This window comes from Puntigrus tetrazona, chromosome 6 (assembly GCF_018831695.1).
Source record: "Puntigrus tetrazona isolate hp1 chromosome 6, ASM1883169v1, whole genome shotgun sequence".
Taxonomy (NCBI): domain Eukaryota; kingdom Metazoa; phylum Chordata; class Actinopteri; order Cypriniformes; family Cyprinidae; genus Puntigrus; species Puntigrus tetrazona.
In genome coordinates this window covers 20,649,430-20,665,310 of record NC_056704.1, presented here as the reverse complement: position 1 = coordinate 20,665,310, position 15,881 = coordinate 20,649,430, and the positions used below count along the sequence as shown (strand labels likewise).

General features: G+C 36.1%; 1 protein-coding gene across 1 annotated transcript in view; it reads right to left on the bottom strand.

Annotated features, from left to right (window-relative positions):
- Positions 1 to 4,103: 4,103 nt before the first annotated feature.
- LOC122346811 (E3 ubiquitin-protein ligase RAD18-like) overlaps positions 4,104 to 15,881 on the bottom strand; it is a 29,238-nt gene continuing 17,460 nt past the window's right edge. Inside the window, 2 exon segments of the mRNA XM_043241664.1 lie at positions 4,104 to 4,767; positions 10,741 to 10,787. Coding sequence (XP_043097599.1) covers positions 10,763 to 10,787 — 25 coding nt within the window. The 3' untranslated portion in view covers positions 4,104 to 4,767; positions 10,741 to 10,762.

Sequence of the window (15,881 nt, the reverse complement as noted above, 5' to 3'; positions counted from 1 at the left end):
TGATACTTGAATTACATGGCGAGGTCAGCACTGGTCACGACTGGTTTGTTTGCGTCCCTTGGTGGGAAGGGATTGGAACAGAAGTGAACAGAGAACGACAGACATACAATGTTAGTGGAGCATAGTTGTACTGGGACGTGCTCCGTGTTCACAGTGGGGTGTCTGGCAGCATCTTTTGCTCAACAAAATGCTCAGTCATAGCGCCATGCTCATGCGTGAAGTGGTTTTAATTCGGGAAGGGGGCTGAGATCAATGAGCTGCATTTGGGGAGTCTGCGTGGGTGAGAAAGCCACAAGAAGATGAGGTAAACAGGGAAGGGGATGGGCAGCATATGCAAAAATCTGTGGAAGACAACCTCTGGCCCTGGTCCAAGGAACACTAAGCAATGTACTGCAGTGGAGAGAGCTGAGCACCTCGGGATCACGGCAAATTAGTCAGCTTTGTTTTGTTATCGATTGGTCATGTTGCTCATGCTCCTAAATATCAACCTGCACCGGACAGACTCGCATGGTACAGAAATGCTCATAAATATGCGATGAAGTATTGCCTACTTTGTAAGATTTGAGCATCTGCATTTATGGGGTGGAGCTTGTATCATTCTGAGCACTATACACATCTCCGCAACACTATAGGATAAGTTTTTAGACAATGGAATAAATATTGTGAGTTTGTAGCCCATAATTTTTTATAAAGCAATTCTGACTTCATTCTCAGCATACGCTATTAAATATAAACTTGATTGACAAATACAAGAATCAAAATAATCTAATACTTTATGATTTTGCGAAAAGTGATTACTAATGAACAGACAAACCCGTTTGCAATGCTGTATATGTTCTGTTGCTATGGAAAGTTGTTTTCAGAAGGATTTGTGGGAGGGTCTGTGTGTGCACATCCCTTTTGGTTCTTGGCTCTGATGATAAGCCCCCCTGCTTGCTTGAGTGCCTTTCCAAACCCAGAGACTGGGGTGTTATGACTATGGATGACAAGCACAGGAGCTTTCCAGCCTGAGACAGAGGAGCAGGGAGACATAGATAATAGAGGGTAAAAGATACAAGACACGTGGGAAAGTGAAAGATGGTTGCAGTCAGAGAAGACAAAGATATAGGGCGATGAAGGAGGAGAAAGCTGGGAGAATAGCATTTTGTAGGAGAAAAAACAACAACAAAGGAATAATATTAGACTTGGAAGGAAAAGAATAAGAAAGAAGCAGAGAACAGAGATATTTTGGAGACAATGTCCACCGTCCACCTTAAAGGGTCATTAGATACAAAAATTCACTTGTGTGTTGGAAGTGTGTATTGAAGTACATTCTAAAACAAATTGCAAAACTTATTGACTGTAAATGCTCATTTTAATACAATTAATTTAATAGATGCCCTTATTGGGAAAACAAAGCCCTCTCTACACCTACCCTAAAGTTTTTAACATCTATCATCCGTTTAATTTTTTTAGAACTCTGATTGGATTCGTCGGAAAGCAGAAAGTCACATACGCCTAGGATACTTCAAAGGTGAGTGAATGACAGGAAAATGTTCATTTTTGTGCAAACTATCCCTTTAATACGTCTATGTTCACGTAAATCATTCGTAATCCATCTTCATCTACAGAAAAAGTGACACAACAAAATCTTCCATCCTCCTGGTGTTTACATTGTTATTCTTAGTTTTTTCTTGTTGAACGTCACGCGATAAAAAAACTTCACTGTCAACCAGCTCCAATTCTTAGTACTCACTAGTAAATGTTTCCATCCAAAAATTCTAATTAAACTGGAATATCGCATAAACATGCAAATAAAGCCCAGTTTCCATCCGAGTCAAAGACAACAAAAACGTCACTTCCTGGCACTAAATATCAAAAAGAGTATAGGAGAATAGGAGTATATAGTTCACCCAAACATGAAAATTCTGTCATCAGAAGATAGTTTGAAAAACATTTGTAATCAGGCTGTTTTGGTCACCCTTGACTTCCATTGTAGGAAAAAAAACTATGTGAGTCACTGGTGACCCAAACAGCTTGATTACACACTTTTTTCTAAATATCTTCCTTTGTGTTCAGCAGAACAAATACATTTTTGGGTGAACTATTCCTTTAATATATAAATTTCCATATATAAATCATTGCTTTTGAAGGCAGATGCTGCTGTTTGAGAACCAGTTGTGTAATACAGTTATAGAAATTTATTTAGTAAATGTGTTTTTAAGAGGTGCAAAGGCCCTATTGTTATAGGTTTTTCATTAAAATCCCTAAAGAATCATATTGTGGAAAATGGGCATTTTATGATCCTTTTAACTACATGCTTGTATTATTTTCTGGGAAACGTATTCCTTTGTATCTTCTGTAGCTTCTAAAGGGCAGTATTAAATCAAAATATATAAATTTAGAGGTCAAATATCATGAAAATCTGACTTTTTTTTTCCTGTTTCTGTGCTATAATATTTATCAAATTTTAGTATCTGGGGTACAATCTGTAAAGGCACAGCCCTATTCAGGAAATAGAGACGGGGAGCAGCATCTCATTTGAATTTAAAGAAACATGAAAACAGCCCGTTTCTGCTTCCATTCACAATTGGCATTTTCAAAACTATATAAAAGTTGTCTGGTATTTTGAGCTGAAATCTCACAGAGAATCAGCAAATGTTTGAACCTTTTGTGATAGCTGTGCATGACTCCTTCAGTTGCAAGTATGCAAAAGATGTTGGAAAACCAAAGAATTAATGGGACCTGTATGTTTTTTTTTTTTTAAAAACAGGTAAAAACTATAAAAACCCATCAGAGGAATAAGAGAGAAAAAGGTAATGAAACAACATAAAAAAATCAAGTATATGTGAATGTTTTTGTCTTGTTGACTCTATGTAAACATATTCTACACATTTGTAAACAATAAGCAGTCATCCTGTCATGTTACTTACTATCGCTTTTTTTTTTTTTAACTGTATTTACATTCCGTTTTCAATTGCTGTATCGATCGCACACACAAACCCGCTTTTTATTACTCACGTTCCCTTCTCCCCGTTTTTCTTAGACCTTGAGTAGATTGAATTATCTTGCCCCTACAGTGCACATTCAAACAAACACAAAATCAATTTAAAAGCAGCTTATGTTGAACACTTGACCAATGATTACAAATGACAGGCAAATTCAACGTCACGGCTGCCGTTGCCTAAATAAGGAGAGGTTGCAATATTGTATGTTATGTAGGTTGACAATCACTCTCGGAAATGCTCAGAAATATCAAGTAAGTTCAGAAGAAATGCACAAGTAATCAACTAGTAGAATGAAGGAATAGGGGCCTTGAACCCTTACTGCTACATCTGCAGTGAGTCAAGGTTACTGTACTTTCCTTTTACATAAATGTGTGTCCTATGCGAAGAATTTCTGCTAATTCCATTAAAGGCTTACAAACGGTGCCGAACGCTTTTGTTCTGGTTTCCTAAGCCTCTCACATTTGCACTGCTTGAAATGTCATTTATTGGCATTTATTTAAATGTTATTATAGCCAGTGGTGGGCTTTCTTTGTTAATTTTTTAGCAAAAGAAAATAGAGGTGAAAAAAAATGTACTGATTAAGTAGTTTGCGGTCATCAATAACAAAGCTCTGCATAAACACTTTATTGTATTGAGCGTTGCCATGGGAACAAAAAGACTAGGGATGTGGACAGCTTTGAGAAGTAGTTTAGCATTTCTTAGCAGCATTATTTAAATTGCTGTTTACATATACACAATATGTAAAACATTGGCTATTCTACAAAACTTGCAGCTTTACAAGTTTTATTAGTAGTTTAAAAAAATAATTCACTCAAAATAATATAATATAAATGTTAATTTTTGTACACATCATCATATCATACTTTATTCTAGACTCAAGCATATAACTGACTGGTCTGTGTTATTATTATTATTATTTTTTTAAATACTTTTCACTGTAAACAAGTGTAATCCTACTGAAAGAATGTTTTTAGTCATGTAATCTTTAAGAGAATTGTGTACAGTGGGGCTCTGATACAAGAAAGATGCGACAAGACTTAGACGCAAAATTGTTTACAGTGCATGTGCATGCTTGAATTTGTTTATCTGCTTGGATGAGCATCAGAAAGCTTGAGAACAGGAACCCCTCACGATTTATTACTCTTGACAGCACAATTGGGAACAGTTCAAAAGCAGGAGGTAAGAAGAATTTCATAACACTCTGAACACATAACAGCGCGAGTCAAGGTTTTACAAACCCTGTTAGTCCTTGCTGGAAAATGCCGTCACTACAAACTTATCACAAACAATGACCCGACCGAAAAACTACAGTATACTGATTTTTAACCGTATCTTCAAAAAACTGAAAAAAAAATGGAACAACCTGTTTCCTTTCATGCCACAGGATAGTTGTCAGCGAAGGATTGAGGACTGTGATCTCCTGAGGTCCTATGTAATAAGTCACTCACGAGCAAAAATGTCATGATTTCAAACCGCATGCTTCTGTGAAGTACTGCAACAGTTGATCAACTACAGCTCCGTATGAAATTATGAATTACACATATTCCACGAAACCTTTTTTTGTTTGTTTTATTGGAGAAAACATTATAATGAAATGCTAAAAAGAAAATGTACATAATATGTTGCCAATGGATTGGTTTAGTCCACACATCTTAGAAAAATCTGATACTTTTGTTGCATCTCTTCCCAGGGTCTTCAAACATCTTCCCTATGGGAATGGGGACCTCTCTCCGGAAGAGGCTGCTCTGGGCTTCTGGAGGGGAGAACTCACTCTTTGTGTCTAGAGAAAGAATTTCAGATGGTTAAAATGGGTCCATTTGGCACTACAGCAACACACAGGTTAACTGAGCATAAAGAGATAATCAAACTAAAACGAGTGTTACAAAACAGCTGAGGTACTGATCACTCTCCTGAATGGACATTTACTGCATCATCATCATCATCATCATCATCATGAATAACGCAGACTATTAAAACTCTTTAATACTTTAAGTTGCACGTCACGACACATTACACAAACTGCATCCATTTCCCCCCCTACGGAAGCCTTTTTATTATCTTCATTTTCAAAACTAACACACGTAGAAAACAACAGCACTAAGACTAATGATGATTAAATAACTAAATTCATTATTTGAGCAGCAGCATGGTGTCCACAGAGATGGTGAAACCTGCAATAAAATAAATAAATAAATAATCTCTGGATGTCACTCAATCATTCGCTGAACCCATGTTAATTTAGCCGGTTTGTCTTCAATTTGTGTTTAGGTTCATCTTGTTTTGCTGTGAAGTGTGTTCTCGTAAAACACATCAAAATACAATACCCACAGAGCAACTTTTTGTATTTCTTTCTAAAAGAATCAGCCAGACGTGTCTCCATTTCTCTGTGTGATTGATTGCTTTGAAGCAGAGAAAATTATATTATTCTACTTAGGAAAATTAACACAAGGAAACTGATTGCAGTTCAATATGATGTCTAAATAAATTCAGTTTAGAATACATTTTGTCGACAACCCAGTTAACACAATCAAAGCATCTGCTTAAAATTTAAATGCTCATAAAGCAATATCATTTAGACACTACAACACGGCAGAAAAGTGCATATTTCATTTCCAATTTTTACTCTAACTGTAGTGCTTGGCAAACATTAAAAATCCAAAAATATTCTTTAGATTTTATATGCATTGTGTGCCTGGCAAGTGTTAGTTCACATCACTGACAGCTATTGCCATAGGGCCTAATAGTCAGAAGCTCCTTCTGAGTCCGCAGACAAACGCCCTTTCACAAACAAAATCATGGATGAAGTCCAATTTGACAGTGTGGCCAGTTTTTCTAAAGACTGCAATTCCGCTGCTTTTCAAGGACATGCTTTTATCATTTAGAGAATAATCTGCATTCGTTTTCAAGTTGGTATGTGCAGTGTCTCAGTTACTGGAAATGCAATTTCTTTGCCCATTTCTCTTTGTCCTTTCTGCTTAGTATCATGTCTTGCCACAATATTCTATTCTTTCCTGTAAGATCAGATCATCTTAGATAACACGTACTTAAACTCAGAAGCGTTATTTTTTTCCTACCATTTTACAAAGGAATTTTAAGGGGCACTTTAGACCTGAAATCCAAATGTGGAGTAAAAGTGAAAAGAGGATTTCCTCCTTTAGCCAGAAACCATTTAATGCTGAAACTTTATATATTAGAGGTGGCATGATACACAGGCGTCACGGTTCAGTACGTACCTCAGTACAACAGGAAAAAACAACAACAAATACTATGCTCAGTTTCTCTTCATTTATTTGGAACAGACAGAGGTACAAATCACTTTTTGGGGGGGATTTGTGCCAAATTAGAGAGGTAGCGTTAGGTCACTGGCTAGGTCTTCACATATACATATGTAAAAAGATTTCTATGCTTTTTAATAATTTCAAAAATCATGTTGTTTTTTTATTTATCTCAATCTAACTGCAATTGGGTTATACTGATTATTAAAAAATATTTAATGCGTTATTGACTTTGCAAAGAACATAAATATTAAAGGTAGTAGTCAAATGCAACAGCTGCTGGCCATCTGATCACCTGATCAGAGTTTACATCCCAGCTCCAGTTCTCCTTCTACTCCACATCCTCAAAAATATAATCTAAATGATAAATTGGAATGGGTGTAAAGGTGAGGCAATCATCCAGAGATGAAGGCCACTGAATGAATTCAAACTGTGAAAGAGATGTCTTTTCTGGCAGATCATCCAGTGCTTAATGACAGATGAAGCAAACATCTCACGACCACAGGCTTCTGTAAGGGTCTAAGAGGCCTGAAACAGATGTTTCGTTATACTAGCTAAAGACGCCATAAGGCAACCCTGAGGATAAGCTTACCGAATCAGCAGAGAACGCCGAAAATGCATCGGTTCCTTAGCAGGTTCTGGCTTATGACTCTGGATTACAAGCAAGACATTTGCAATGGCTTATCCAAACATCCAACGATCTTAATATCTTCCAGATCAGCTCTTAACAAATGGAACAAATTGATTCGCCTCATATGAAATGGAGGAGCTTTAAGATGGCTTCATAGCTTGCACACAATCCAATGCGTGACAAGGACCTTTACTGTCAAAAACAACTGCAAATATGGACAGATTTCACATCAATGCACATGTATAAAAAGCAGAGCCTCTGCTCTTCAGGAAAGCGTTACTCTGTAAAAGACAGAAATAGTCCATAAAAATAATGAGGGTGAATGCTGCATATGTCCACTTGAAGATTACAAATTGCAACGTCGGTTGGGCATTTACATCTTGCAATTCTGACTTTATAACTTGCAATTTTGAGTTATTTCTCGCAATTTGACTTTATAACTCACAATTGCAAGTTTATTTTAATCAATTCTGAGAAAACCGCAATTGTGAGAAAAAAAGTCAGAATTAACATTTTTGATAACACTTAACTATTACCTATAACGTTTTTCCTCAATATCTTAATTTGCTGCTTATTAATAGTTAGTAAGATAGTAGTTGAATAAGGTCATGTACAACAAGACATTGTTATGCACTTAATTAACACTAATTAATGGCTAATATCCTAGTAATGTGCATGCTAATAAGCAACTAATAGGTGTAATCATAAAATGAAGCGTTTTTTTTTTTTTTTTATTGGTGGGAACAGGCTTCGATAGATAGTATCATAAACATGCACAAGCACTAACTGCATATTATGCATAAAATGCACCAATATGGTTCCTGCTCCAACTTCTTTACCAACTAAGGAGGATCTTTGGCCTGAAAAAATGTCAAAGACCCCTGAGCTATGGAAACTGGCTCCGTTGCACGTTTAAAGGAGAATGTGTGTGGGACTTGGTGCTACTCAAATAAACCAGTACTGTTTTCCTTCCACATGCTTCCTCCCTTTATGCCTTTGAAAAGAGATTTATTGTATAACAATTAAGCAGGAGCTGAAGGCCTGCAGATAAGCCTTCTAAGAGCCATAGAAGAATATTTTATTCATAAGAAATATTTGATCCATATGCTTAATGAGAAAAAAACAAACAAATCAGCCCTTTGAGTCCCCTGGTTCATGAATCACACAAAGCAGTGAGTGACACTGAGTGCTTGCTTATGGCTCCCAAAGCAGCCGGTTCAAAAGGAGAACGAATGACATCGCCTGGGACACAAAGGCAGCCGTATGTCTTGATGAAGGTTTAACCAAACGAGATTGAGTTGAGGGATTTTTGTGTTTCATAAACAATGAGGAGGGCGTTAAAAGGCCGATCTCTTCTGGAAATTCATAAAATCTTTGAACATTCCTGTGTTTGGGAACAGGCTGTAAGAAACAGCTATGAGATTAAATTTCACTTCTGAGAGAAAATTGAAACAGCTGAGACCTTGATGCGCAAGTCTTTCATACTAGCTTCAAAGTTTAAGCTAGATCCTTACTTTCTGAAGGAAAGAAAAATAGGTTCTTTATTGTAAGAAAATACAGGTTTATACATTCTGAAGGATCATTACGTTACATAGAAATATATTAACCAATTATTAAACCATTCTGCCATTTTCCAGTTGTATCAGTGTCAAAATGCACCAAAATCTAATTTCTTGGTCCGAAGCAGAGCAAAATAAAACACTGCACCGAAGGCTGAATACCGTACACAGATTTTTGAATTTTCCCCCAATATATTTTGCCCATTTATTATTGCATAAATTAAATAGCCAAAACATGCTTTGTATTGTTTTGTCTAGCTTTTCACAGAAACAATTTTTATTATAATACAATTAAAAAATATTTAAAATATACTTATAAACTTATGAACCCATCAAAGCACAATTGATCTTATTTTTCTCTTATTTTGTCAGTGCTTGTAATGACTCTAGCGTCTTTCTTGGACACTTTTAAATGCATTTACACTGCAGATATGTTTGCTGCATAAGCGTGCGCCTTTATTTAATCTCACCATGTCATTGTTCGGCGTAATTTATTCGGTCTTTTCGAATATTTGAACATCGAAAGAGATTCTATGCTATTTTTGGCCAAACAATTTCGGTTGCCGAACTTTCGGTGCATCCCTAAAAATTCATTTTGTAACAAAAATTGAATAAATTAAGTAAATTAATTCATGCTATCTTAATAAATGCATTCAATATTCAAAAACCTGCATAGGTCAACTGCTTATTCAGCCAAAATCTGAAAACTTGTCAAAGATGCCCAAATGACATTAGACTTTCTAAGCAAGAATTTCGGGATAATATAGGCCAAAATTCCTCAATGAAATCTAATGCGACTTATTCGAATGGTTCTCAGATGCCATTTTATGAAGAATTTTATTATCGCCAGTGCAATACATACTTTCTGTACTTAGTAGAAGTATGTGAAATGGGATTCAGCCATGGTCTACTTCAGAAAGATGACAGAGTGGTGAGAATTCACTTCACCGGTAAGATGACAGTTCTGTTCTGGCTATGACAGAAAGTTTCTAAAAGAAACTTTGGAACATTAATCAAGACCCATTTCTGCTATGTCAGGCACTGATCAGATAGATATGAGTGCTTTTTTAATCTTACTGGAATAACTATATAGTATTTGTCCATATTCAGTATTTAACGTGTTCATTTAACTATGACTAGATAAGTAAAACGGACCTAGAGCACGCAATTAACTTTTCTAAATTACTTTTGATTACAAACTTCATGATTATGAATGAGAACATCAGATTTTAATGACATCAGCTATTAAAATGTTCTTGTTCCCTGTAACTAAGCTTTTTCCGATAAGCTTCACAACCAGTATGATTCCACAAATGTAATATTTATCAAACTACTATGCATAATTGGATTTTAGATAGAAAGGTTTCTTGTTACATTTCCTCAATATAATTCAATAAAACATAAATAATAAGTACAAAGTTCTGACAGAATCTCTCACCATAACCAACCTATGTGGTTAAATTCATGCACAAAAGTCTACTAAGTCATAAGAAAAATGGATTTAAAGAAACTACGGTTTACTGATATTTCATTAGGTGACGTCAATATGGATTAATGCAAATACAGGTTCTTTAAATCCAAGAGCACTGGTTTCAATTATTAGGCTGAGGAATTTCTTTCTACAGTGAACAGTTTCCTTCAACAGCTTTTTTTTCCTCATTCTTAATATCACGTCTGACATAATAGTAGCCCACAAGTACAATTTTCCATACCCCATTTATAAAGCTTAAGGTGGATCCCAAGGCAGGCTCTAGGGTAATAGGTGGGGATGTCTAGTCTCTACACAAAAAACTGAACTGGAAAGAGAGCAGCTATTGCCTGAGAGTCTTTTCCCCCAGTGAGTGGCTCATAGTGGGGGGCAATACTCTATCAAAGAAGAGCAATCCCTCGCTGAAAGAAGGCCTTACTCACTCCAGATTTGCTGAAACTATAAGGATACAACCCACGCCAAGAACAACTCGCTAGACTCTAAGCCTTCATTAGATGACTGTGGATGCAGGGATTTTTGTGGGACAACATCCTGTCAAAGCATAGACTGCATATTTATTGCTTAAAAATTAACATGGGAAAATCAGTACTGGATAACAAATGCAGCCAGTGCAGGATATTCATCAAAGACCATGAGACATTGTCCATTGTTAAAGCTATACTGTAAATACTATAAATTATCACATTTAAAATAACTTTTCTTTTTCAGTTTATTAATTCCTGTAATGGCAAATTCACAGCAGCCAATACTTCGGACATCAATTCGGACGCCAGTTTGTTGCATGTAAAGAGCTACTTACTTGAGTAGCTGCTGCCATGTCTTCAACAGAAAATATCTGAGATGGAGCTGAAGTAAACACACAAAAGAGAAAAAAAAAGAATTTGAGTTAATGTTTAACAAGCTTGATGTTACATAATCTCTGCACCACGTAATAGCATGAAATTTTACTGCACTTCACAAATATACATAGAGCAGCAATACTGTAATTCTGCAGACCTAGGCATTATTGTGAAACACAAGGGACAATAATTTATATCAAGACACAAGGCCCTGTCTCTGCCACACTGGTGCTTTGGGCCCAACTCTGCTTGAGAAATGATTACAGAACTGGTCTCTACTGATGAAAAGCACAGGGGACACAATAAGCCAGCCATCTAGCATGTAGGAAGTACGGAAATTGTGAAGCTGGAGGCAGTGATGGAAAGGGGAGTGAAGAAATGCAGGAATTGGTTGCACAGGAGGACGTTGGAAATGAAGAGAAGAGAGAAAAAAAACACATTCTTATAAAAACAGTAATCAAGCCCCAGTCATCTCTGACTTTAATTTTGAGGATACAAAACACATAAAAAAACACAGTAGGGACTTAAAGTAAAAATCGGTAGCTAATAAGTATGAACCTGTGTGGTTTCCCTATTAAGGATTTTTGAAAATGACCTTTTATGCAGCGTGTAACACAGCTCTAAGTGAATGAAAACGTCTTGCTTTAAATCTGAAAGTGCACAGTGTATAAAGTTATTGTCTCTCAAAAGAAAGAGTCAACTCTAAATCATTAATACCAGTCATTTTTAAATCAAAGCCCAAGGTGTTACATGTTGACGCTAAAAGGAAACATTAGCATATTGTCCATCCATTTTTGTGCATGTAGAACTGAGAAAAATTCACCATCATATGTTTTTGTGTTGATCTGAATGAAAAATGCTAATTCATTCTTTGCCACTAGGTGCCGCTTTATTTAGCGTTAAAATAGCTGCTTCCCAGGAACGCTGCACACAAAGCAGCACAGTGTTCACAAGCTATGCTTTTTATTAAATGGAAATTAAATCGACTAATCAAACCAATCAACACAGCAAAGGAGGAGTTTGGAAAAATTAATCGTTGAGTACATTGTTTGGGAGTCTTTGAGCAAATAAGTTAAAAATAAATGCATATCATAAAACAATGAAAGTGTTTTTTATAACATTGCATGCATGTCAACCTGTTGTTGAGAGCTCCAAAAAACAAAATATAAACCTTTCATTATCCATAATTTGGGCACTTTAAACCGTTTAGTAACAGAGATGATTTAGAGGAAGTGAGAAAACCTGAAGAAGAGAGGACGACACAAGAGACGCATAAAACAAAACCACAAGGCCACCACACGCATCTGTTTATGACCTGAATAAGGAGAACGGGATGTAATCACTGCTTAAACTAAAGTATGTTTTAAAATCAGGGATCAAGCAGAGACAGAAGAGCTAAGATTATCCTGCACGAAATTTACAAGATGTAAAAAAGACAGGACAAAAACTGATCAAATACAAACTCCTGATTCTTAAACAAAAAGATTAGGAAACTGCAAAAGAGAAATATTATACACGCCTGTTATAACAAAGTCAGCAGAAGTGGCATTGTCCTGCTAATTCACCAGACACACGTTCTACCGATACTTCAAGAGAGAAATTCTTCAAATCCTCTTCGAACATCATCCAGCATTTTGATTGGTTCTACACCTGTGAATCACCTCAATGTTATGGTTCAACAAAAGCAATCAAATACATAACTTCTGGGTGAATAAATGCCAAAAAGTAGATCAAATCAACCTATGAAGAGAGAGGGGCAGGGGGTGACTTGCAAAGCCCGTAACGCAACAGTACTGAATGACGACGCCTTGTCCACAAGGTTATCGGCAACCAACAAAATCTTAAAAAAAAAAAAAAAAAAAAAGGAATATACACACTGTTATCCTATCCTAAATTACTTCATGAGTAAGAGAGAAAAGTTGAAAAGTAATACAGAACAGAGGACATACCCTAGAAGCTCTAGGAATAAACAAATCATTTAAACAATCTAATTTTTACAGCAAAAAAATTAAACACTGAAATGTTTGCAAAGTTCTAAAAACAAGTACAGTATCTTGGAAAATATGTAGTTCGTGGTCCGCAATATTTTAATAAGCATACACAAACTAATCCCTAGAATACAAGAATCATCCATGCGAATAAGCTTCTAGTATCAGTTAATTACCCAGAGTACCAAAGCAGAACACCATCCATCCCAAGACTCCAGTATGAGCTGCAGTTGTGAGCCTGTAATAGATCTTATCAGCTCTGATTTGTGTCCTTACACTAGTGGAGCTGCCAACGTTCGAGGGCATAATGCATTGCTAAAGGTTACCTTAACCTTTCACCTCTTTTGACAGTAAATCACAACACCCAGATGTATATTAGTGCAAAATAAATCTACATTTTTTTTTTTTTTTTTTGAATGAATGAATGAATTAATCAAAACTCAATCAGGCACTGGAAGGAAAAACAGCAAGACGGGACATAACATATATACATAAATGTATAGATTTGTCTGGTAAGCCAACGAATACGGCGCAAATGAAAAAGCATTTCTCATTATCATTCACCTTGTTGAAACGATCCACCCACTTTCTAAAGACACAATGAGGAGCACATCTGTTACTGGAGGCCTTCTACTAATTAATAACACAAATACATCAAATTATAGCGCCCCGAGCAAAGCAGGACTGTGCACATAACATCTTATCACATTAATATAAATATATAAATGCTGTGTAATTACAAAGGCCAACATGTAGAGCCAAGCAATGAGGAGCGACACTTGAGAAAGTGAACGTGTAAAGTGAGTATATGATCCGTTTCCTTTTTTTCAGTTTAACAATGGCAAAGGTTATTCAAGTTCATTATTAAACTCTTTACAAAGGTTACATTTTTGTAATTCCCTCAATGACTCTCTACGGTTGAGCGTGACCGGGCATGAATATGCTTATGAAATCTGGTTAAAAGTTATTATGTCATCGTCTACATTTTCCGTCAACAAAAAACACACTGATAATAAAAAGACCCCGTTTGATGAACTTCATCACACATTCTACACAAAATTCCGCAGTTTTGCATTATGATTAATAACGAGACTCTTGGTGACAGCTCTCAGGAGAATTTTATACTGGCATCAAAACAAAACAAAACTGGACCAAAATGTAACGCCATTAAAAATGGATGTGTAAAACAAATATTACAGCCAGGGTATTGTTTTGCAACGTGCAGCAGCTGCTCACAGACAAAGTGTAAAAAGCCTTTTGAGGGACACAAAGGACGGCATTTCAAAATGCATCCTTAAAGGCCACTGAAAACACTGAAGGAACTTAGCTTGTTATTCATGTACACACAATCAACCGGAAAAAAAAAGTGGAAAACTGTCTCTAATGGTTGATGTTTCTTCTTGTCCATGTTTATGTTTATCAGTAGTATCACTACTTTAAGTGGATTCAGAAACAGCACATTTCAGGAACAGGAATACTAAGGGTGCTACTGGCAGCCTTGATAGCATCTAAAAACCATTTTCAAGGTAATGCCAAATTGATTTGCCTCAAAAAGCCTTTTTTAAATTCTAAAATGTGCTACAGCTAGGCTCTGAAATGCATGACCATTTATAACTGGACAACAGCCACTGATTACATTTAAGCTTTCATAGGGTAAATACTCATTTTGCATACTTTATGATTTCATGCGCTGTATTTTCAATGCATTTTATTCCTACAGTATTTGTATTTGATTGATGGCATAGGCCTTCACGTTGCTAATTTTATTGGGAGCTCAAACTATTTTTTGTTTGCTTTTGACAGAAGCTGTTCTCAAAAACCAAAGCTAATGCAGTGCATCCCAACAAGAAAAACAAAATTACTCTGAATAGATCCTAATGAGAAAAACAACAAGAAGCTCTCACCTAAATCACCTATCACCTAAATATCAAAGTATGTGAAAGCCTGCGAGATAATGAAAAATTCTGTGAATCTGTTTCTTCAGTGAGTGACAGGTTCCTTTCTGCCAAAGGTAACATCCCACACTTTGACCTAACGGCTCACAGGATGATTGCAGACCAAAAGACCTGTCAATATTGCTTTAAAAACAGCAGGAAATTGGCTCATCTGCTCTGAGAGAGAGGAAGGGAGCCAATGAAAAACTGTGCATGACAGTCAGGAACAGAGCGTTGGGGTGGGGGCACTGGAAATGATTTACAATGTTTCCACACCTGAACGTGTTCTCAATCACAGGATTCCAATAACAGTGATATTTAATACTAGAGTTGGGACGTATGGGCGTATGTTTGAAGTAGACTAGAGAAAGTCAGAGAGGAACATTGTCCTCAGGTTCGGGTTTGAAAGCGCTTGCGGTTGAATGGTATTAATTTCATCACATAATCCAAAACAAATCAAAGCAAGTCCAAGGATCTATTCGATGTTTTGGGGCTAAATTAACTGCATACTTGTTATCAAGACCACATTTACATCTATACCTAATGGATTCTAAGTATAACAAAGAGAAATATGAAAAGACAGCATCTTGCAAGCATCTTGACCATAAAAAAAAGTAAAATTCTCAACTGAAATTTCTCTGACTTAACTTGCCCTAAATAATAAATAATATGATGAATAACTATCTATGCCGACAGAACTTCCCCACAAAATCTCTGCACATGAAAGTTAATTAGCAAACACACGATTTCAAAGTGCATGCATTTACAATGCATCAAAGCTGGAGTACAGTGAATGTTTGTCAATGTGTGTTGTTTTTTTATTAAATTGTTGGTCCTTAATGCAGATTTAAATATCAGGGACTGGAATAATTGTTGAATAAATTTGCTTATAAAATAAAAGAAACAAAAGCAATAAAGCACTCTCCCATACTGTATTTAGCAACAAAAAAAAAACACTGGTAGAAAAAAAAAAGTGCAAAGTGTCTATATTTACTACTGCTACTAAAATTAACTGTTACTACAATTCTTTAATATCCTCTTTTGTGTTCTGCAGGAGAAAGAATATACAGGTTTGTAACTGGCTATTTAATATTTGGGACGAACTGTCTCTGCCTTTAAATTTCGACCACCTGAAATGATTCCAAATACAAGGGTGGAAATGGTTTGCTTTTAAACAGA